Source organism: Chlorella variabilis (genome assembly GCF_000147415.1).
Source record: "Chlorella variabilis unplaced genomic scaffold CHLNCscaffold_3, whole genome shotgun sequence".
NCBI lineage: Eukaryota > Viridiplantae > Chlorophyta > Trebouxiophyceae > Chlorellales > Chlorellaceae > Chlorella > Chlorella variabilis.
The window spans coordinates 485,298-492,245 of NW_005435085.1; the positions used below are offsets into that span (position 1 = coordinate 485,298).

At 65.6% G+C, this 6,948-nt stretch overlaps 2 protein-coding genes across 2 annotated transcripts in view; one reads left to right on the top strand and one right to left on the bottom strand.

Moving 5' to 3' along the window:
- The window catches only part of CHLNCDRAFT_55997 (hypothetical protein), a 3,462-nt gene extending 1,626 nt beyond the window's left edge, over positions 1-1,836 (top strand). The window contains exons 7-11 of the mRNA XM_005850486.1: positions 205-411; positions 614-781; positions 975-1,143; positions 1,301-1,439; positions 1,555-1,836. Coding sequence (XP_005850548.1) covers positions 205-411; positions 614-781; positions 975-1,143; positions 1,301-1,439; positions 1,555-1,693 — 822 coding nt within the window. The 3' untranslated portion in view covers positions 1,694-1,836. The remainder of the gene's footprint in view (positions 1-204; positions 412-613; positions 782-974; positions 1,144-1,300; positions 1,440-1,554) is intronic.
- Positions 1,837-5,515: 3,679 nt separating this feature from the next.
- Positions 5,516-6,948, bottom strand: part of CHLNCDRAFT_140424 (hypothetical protein) — a gene marked incomplete at both ends in the record, with an annotated part of 1,571 nt that continues 138 nt past the window's right edge. The window contains 5 exons of the mRNA XM_005850774.1: positions 5,516-5,629; positions 5,787-6,184; positions 6,315-6,338; positions 6,468-6,551; positions 6,686-6,841. Of these exons, the coding sequence (XP_005850836.1) occupies positions 5,516-5,629; positions 5,787-6,184; positions 6,315-6,338; positions 6,468-6,551; positions 6,686-6,841 (776 nt within the window). The remainder of the gene's footprint in view (positions 5,630-5,786; positions 6,185-6,314; positions 6,339-6,467; positions 6,552-6,685; positions 6,842-6,948) is intronic.

Sequence of the window (6,948 nt, forward strand, 5' to 3'; positions counted from 1 at the left end):
GGGTGATAGGGGGTGCGAGCGTGGCGTGGGGGCTGTGTGGGCGGCCCTGCTGCTTCATGTTCGTGTGGGTATGCGGCCCTGCTCTGCTCCGCTCTTGCTTGCTGCCCTTCATAAACCTCAGTGCCTCCCTCCACCTCCCTCCACCACCGCCACCACACGCCCTCTCTCCCTCTCCCCCTCCCCCTCCCCCTCCCCACCCCGCAGGTGGTGGACGAGGTGTTTGACCGCGTGGCGGCCCGCAAGATGGGCATCGACCAGGTCGGGCAGGTGTGCGTGATGATCCACAGCGGCAGCCGCGGGCTGGGCCACCAGGTGGCCACAGACGCGCTGGTGGGCATGGAGCGGGCCATGGCGCGGGACGGCATCCTCACAAACGACCGCCAGCTGGCGTGCGCGCGCATCGGGTCGCAGGTGGGGCGGGGCGTGTGCAGGATGGGTGTGGGTTGCTGTGGTGTGTGTGTGTTGCGCAGCTGTGGGAGGCAGCAAGTGTCAGCGGGCCAGCACCGCGCGCCCCTGCCGACCTGCCCCCACTGCGAGCTCCCCGCCTCCACCGCTGCCTCCCTGCCCCCCCTGCACCCCCACCCCTCCCTCCTCCCCCACCTCCTGTCCGCAGGAGGGCCAGGACTACCTGACCGCCATGGCCTGCGCCGCCAACTACGCCTGGGTCAACCGCTCCTCCATGACCTTCCTGTGCCGCCAGGCCTTTGCCAAGATGTTTGGCTCCACCCCCGACGACCTCGACATGCACGTGGTGTACGACGTGTCGCACAACATTGCCAAGGTGGGTGGGCTGTGGGGGGTTGTGGGGTGCCGCGCGCGTGTGTGTGTGTGTGTGTGTCTCGCAGGGACGTTGGCCTGCCAGCTGGCCAGCTCGCACGGGGACGGCGGCACCAGGGGCGGGGCATGCCGTGCCCGACGTGCCGCGCCACGCCTTCCCTGCCTGCCTCGCCCACCCGCCGCTGCGTGCGCCGCAGGTTGAGGAGCACCTGGTTGACGGGCAGCTGAAGACGCTGCTGGTGCACCGCAAGGGCTCCACCCGCGCCTTCCCGCCCCACCACCCGCTCATCCCCGTGGACTACCAGCTCACCGGGCAGCCGGTGCTCATCGGGGGCACCATGGGCACGTGCAGCTACGTGCTGACAGGTGGGGTGGGGCAGGGTGGGGCAGCGTGGGGCAGGCGAGTTTGGCTGTGGGGTGCTCCCCGTCCCCCCTGCCAGCTGCCGCGGCATCTGCCTGGCATAGGGAAGTGTGCGGCGTGACAGCATGCACGCCCGCTCGACTGCCGCTCCCTGCCGCGCAGGCACGGAGAAGGGCATGGGGGAGACGTTTGGGTCGACGTGCCACGGCGCGGGGCGGGCACGCAGCCGCAACAACAGCCGCAACAAGCTGGACTACCAGCAGGTGCTGGATGCGCTCAAGACGAAGGGAATCGCCATACGGTGGGTGAGGGATGAGCGGGAGCAGGGCCCTGGCCCTTGCTGCCTGCCATGCCCTCTTCTGCTCTACACCCCTCACCCCCCATCCCACCCTGTTGCATCGCCCTCCTGCCTGCAGCGTGGCCAGCCCCAAGCTGGTGATGGAGGAGGCGCCCGAGAGCTACAAGGATGTGAGCGAGGTGGTGGACACGTGCCACTCGGCGGGCATCAGCAAGAAGACGGTCAAGCTGCGGCCCATAGCGGTGGTCAAGGGATGACCCAAGGGCACGGGGCTGGATGCCAGTCGTGCCCATGCCCATTGCCCCTGCCCCTGTTGTTGCTTGTCCCCTGCTGCTCTGTACTCGCTAATCAACACCAGTTCACTCTTGTACATCATCTTTCTGTCAGCACCACACACATCGACTTTACAGGGCGATTGACGCAGCGGTGGCCTCTGTTAAAGGCGCTGATGAACGGCTGTTCAGATAGCTAGAAAAGGAGTTCAACACCACTCGATGTATGCGGGGCTCACGGCGCTGTCATGGTTCACTGTGCAGCACGTGAAGACCAGGTGGGTAGTGGGGTGGGGCACGCATTCCCAATCGCGCATGTGTCCACGCTCAGGCGACCTCGATGCTGCGCCCCTCTGCCCTGGCCTGCTGCGCCGGCTTCTTGGCAATGGTTATCTCCAGCACGCCATCCTCGTACTGCAGGCAGGTGGCTGGTGTGTCTGTGTGGTGTAAGAGTGGTGGTGGTTGCGCAACCCCTATAGACAGCTGGCAGGCACGATAAACAGGAAAAGTTGCCCAGCGGTGCAGCCACCACCCTGCGTGCCTTGGCGTTTATGTTCTCGCAGTCGGCATTCTCCGGCAGCCTCAGCGCGCGGCCGCGGAAAGAGCTGACGCGTTCGGCGCGGTGGAAGATGCCCTGCAGCGCAAGGAGGGTGGGCACATAAGTACCTGTTGCAGCACAGCAGCGCCAGGGCGCATGGACAGGAGGGAGCTGAGGGGGCACCCACAAGTGGCCATGTGTCTGCCCAATCCCGTCCCCCGCCCCCACCCACCATCTCCTTCTCGTCCTTCTGCTCTCGGTCGGGGTGGGGCTGGTGGCCAAACCGCACGATCTGGCCGTCCACTGTCACGCGGATCTCGCTCTGCGGGCAGTACAGCTGTGGTTGTGTCACGGTGTGGTGTGGTATGGTGGCCGCGACCCTCCCTGCACCCAACCCAGAGCACGCTGCTTGCCTTGTGGACGCCGGGTATGTCTGCGCGGAGCACGTACGCGTTGTCACGCTCGATGAAGTCAACCGGGATAGTCCTGCGCAGCAGGGGGGGCGTTGAGTAGGTGCATGGCACCTCGAGGCAGCGCCTGCCATGAGGCCGGGGCTGACACGCGATGCGGTGCTGCACAGCTCACATCAAGCAATACAGCAGCTGCTGCCTGCGGCTTGCCTGGTGTAGGTAGGCGCCGCGCCACCCACGCCAGTGTCAGCGGCGCCGGCAGCGGCCCCAGAAGTTCCAGCGGTAGGGGCAGCGCTTCCGCCCAGCAAACCCTGCCCACCCTGGCCGGGGTAGGGCAGGCCAGAGGGGGCCCAGAAGGGTGAGAAAAAGTCCTCCAGCAGCGGGGTTGCTGTGAACGTGGCCATGGTGCACCTTGGACGCCTTGGACTGGTTGGCTGCGTGAAACTAGACGAACGAGCCTTGGAGTGGTTGGCTGCGTGAAACAAGACGAACGAGTCTCAAGGTTGGCTGGAATTTTGGGTCACTGCCACATAGGACGGGGCGCAGGCGCCGTGAACAATGTGCGACTCGGAGGGATGGCTATCTGTTGCAGCACTGCCTCCTTGCCGCCTGCCTGTTGTTTGATTTTCTGGCGGGGGCATCACACACAGAGAGGCAACAGAAAAAGCTATCAAATGGGCGGGCTGGCAGGCGGGCAGGCAGGTGGGCAGGCAGGCAGGCAGGAGGCAGGTATTGACAGGCAGGCAGAGGGGGTGTCATGCAGGACAGGGGCGCCCTGACATAGCAGGCAGGCAATGGAAGCTTACACACGAACATGACTACTGCCTGATCGCCACATCCGGGCGCAGCTGGCGCAGCTGCTCCACCCACTCCTGGGGGCAGCCCGTCGCATCCACCTCCGCCAGGCTTGGCACGGTGGCCACCAGCTCGGGCCCTGCAGCACCGCATCTGCACATGAGCCAGGCAAGAGCACAGGGTCCAGCGCACACACACAAGGGGCTCACCTGGCCGCACGCAGAACTTGTTACTTAACTCTCCTTTTGCTGTGAAGGCGAGGTTGAGGTGGGTGAGCGCCACGAGCGTAGTGAGGGGCCCCGCGCCCCAGGGCGAGCTACCGATGGGTGGCTGCCCGTCCCCCCCACCTGAAGTTCCACACGTTATGAGTCACGCTGAGCCGCCGCAGGCTGCAGAGCTGCTGCCAGTCCGGGGGCAGCACGGCCGCCCCATCCATGGAAAGCTCAGTGAGCCCTGGCAGCCCTGCCATAGCCGGCAGGCGCTCCAGCTGCTCCCACTCCTCCGTGATAATAGGGTAATTCTGATCCTCTTCTGTGCCGTAATAGGGAGATGTTCATCTGAGGCAGCTGCTGCAGCATGCCCACCGCTGCCGTGGCATGAAAGCCCTCAGCACGATAGTATAGTCGCAGCCTGCACAGGCAGGTGGGCACGACACATCAGCAGAATGTCCTGTGCCACGATGCTGGGTGGTTAGCCCACCTCAGATTCTTGATAGCTGGCAGCGCGCTGCACAGCGCCGCCACCTCATCTGACCATGACACGCGCAGCTGCAGGCTGTGTAGCCTGGTGGCGGCCGCCAGCGTGCTGGCCACGATGTGTTGCAGCTGGCGGACTTTAGCCCATTGAAACCCTTCGTTAAGCTCATCCCATACTGGCCGCTCCCGGTAATCCAAATGCAGATGACCAAGCGTGCCCAGCACACGGGCCGCCCCTGGCGCCTCCCAAATCATGGCAGGCCCAGCAGTCATGCTGAGCTGCTGCAGCCGCGAGAATCGGCCCAGTGCCGCCGGCAGCGGCCCCGTGCAGCGGCTGCTTATTTCCAAAACGCGAATCGGTGATGGGAGCACCGACAGCACGGCAAAGGTGAGGTGGGGCTGCGTGCATGAAGCGGGGCGCACATGATTCAGCCCAAGCAACACAACACAGCACAGCGCACTCCCTCAGGATGCGCTTACCTGGTCACTGAAGCCTTGCAGCCGCACCCGCACCGTCAGCGGGTGGATCTGCGCTGCCCTCTTCAGCAGCAGCTCGGCATTCATGACATCATTGTGATGCGCGTTGATGATACTCTCAGCCATGTACTTGTATGATAAGTCCCCCGCTACCATCTCCAGCACCTCCGACACATCAGGCGCCAGCACCGCCGCCGGCACCAGCTGCGGCACCGCCAGCACGGCGGCATAGTACGACGCGCACGTGAACATATACGCCAGCCTGCAGAATCCAAAGGAAGCAGCTGTGCCCTGACGCCAAGGCGTGATGGCAGCCGCGGCTCTCCTTGGACTGTCGAGGAGCGGGCGTCGCCTCCCGCCGCCCGCCGACCCACCCCACCAGCGCCTCGGCCCCCTGCCTGAGCCCCCGCTGCCCTGCCAGGCCCCTCACCGGTCGTCATTCTGCAACTTGCTGGCGACCAGCTGCACTAGCTCGTGGGGAAGGCCCGCCCATGAGGCCATGGTGCCAGAAGCAGCCTGGGGAGGCATGGGTGCTCGGGTAGGGACTACTCTGGGAGAGACACATCGTGGCCAGCTGGCAATGCCAGCCAGCCAGGATGTACTGCCACATGTACAGCAATCAAAGTTTCACCAGGCAGCTACCCCTGCCTGCTGGTTGCCTATACCAGTTGACAGATGCCTGGCCATCCATGGCCCCTGGTGCAGCATCCAAGGCTGCCCAAGATGGTGTCACCCCCTCTCACTTCCTTCAAACCAGCTAGACATTGCAGCAGGCACGCAAGGGCGCGAGTCCAAGATCGAATCACTCAAGGCAAGCGTCCAGTCACCAATCCGTGGCGCAGTTGAGCCGCCCCCATGCGGCAGCGCCTGCGCCCAGGCCAGCGCCCCGGCATCACGCCAGCGCCACCGCATCCGCCTCCTTGTCGTACTTGAACACGGCAGAGTGCTTCTCGATGAAGTGCTTCATCTTGGGCAGCTGCGGCGGCCGCTTCACCTTGGCGCCCAGCTGCGGCCAGGCAGGCAGCCAGCAAAGCAAAGCAAGGCAGTGAGCAGCAGAGGCGCACCCAGCGGAGCTGCCGGGGCCATGCGCCCGACAAGAAAGAGGGCAGCAGGTGCCTGCAGGTGTGCCCACAGGCGCGTCCCTCGCAGGCAGCGCCACGCACCGCCGCCATCTTGAGGGGGCCTCCCGCTGAGCGCAGCGCCGCCTGCAGCGCCTCCAGAAAGTCCTTCTCGCTGGCGGGGGTGGCCTGGCCCTTGGCCCCAGCCGCAGGCGTCTTTGCCGCCGCCGCAGCGGCAGCAGCAGCCTTGGCCTCCACCGCCTTGAGGGCAGCCACCTTGGCGGGCGCGGTGGCAGGCGCCTGCTTCTGCTCAGCTTTGGCCCTCTTGGCCGGCTGCGGCGTCTTGGCGGTGGCCGCTGCCGGCTGCTCCGCTGCCGGCCGCTTGGCGCCCTTTGCCTGCTGCTGCTGCTTCTGCGGCTGCGCCTGCTGGTGCTGCTTCTTAGGCGCAGGCTTCTCCTCCTCGCTCTCCTCCTCCTCCTCCTCCTCACCGCTAGACAGTGATTCTGCAGCACACACACAAGCATGCAGGCGGCTACATTACGAATGGTGCAAGGTCTTGGTTGTAGCAGGGTCGCAGCATGCCGCCGAGCACCACGGGGCTGGGCAGCAGCGCCAGCAGCTGCCCCCGCTCACCCTCCTCGGAGCTGTCCTGGAAACCTGCACCGGGCAAGCCAGGGCAGGGCAGGGCGTTAGGGTGAGCAAGCAATCTATGACATAACCCCCGCAAACCAAAACCAAAGGCACCACTGCCTGCTGGGCGGCGGCAACCAGGGCGGCGCGCCTCACCCTGGTACTGCACCAGGCGGCCGTTGGTGGGGATGGGACGCACGCCCCCGCCCTTTGCCACCTGCTCCTCCTCGCTCTCCTCGCCTGCGGGCCAGCACAGCACAGCACAGCAGCATGCAGACTCAGGGCAGGCTTCTTGTGCGAGATGCGGCCGGCAGCACAGCCGTCAAAATGCCAGCGAATGCATGCATTGCATGCTGGTGAGATGCCCTGCTCACCCTCCTCCTCCTCCTCGCTGCCCTCCTCCGCCTCGTCATCAAGCATCCGCCTCAACCTGCGGCTGCCGCCTTGCTTCATCTTGAGAGGCACGGCATCGGGCGCCTCCTCCTCATCGCTCTCCTGCTGCTCCTCATCCTCGCTGCCCTCCTCCGACCCTGCGGGCAGCAAGCGGCGGCAAGCAGTGGAGGTGCGCGGCCGGCAGGCTCCCGCTACCACCAGCGGCCGGCTGCAGAGCGGGAGCTGCCACCAGGCAGCTGCCTCT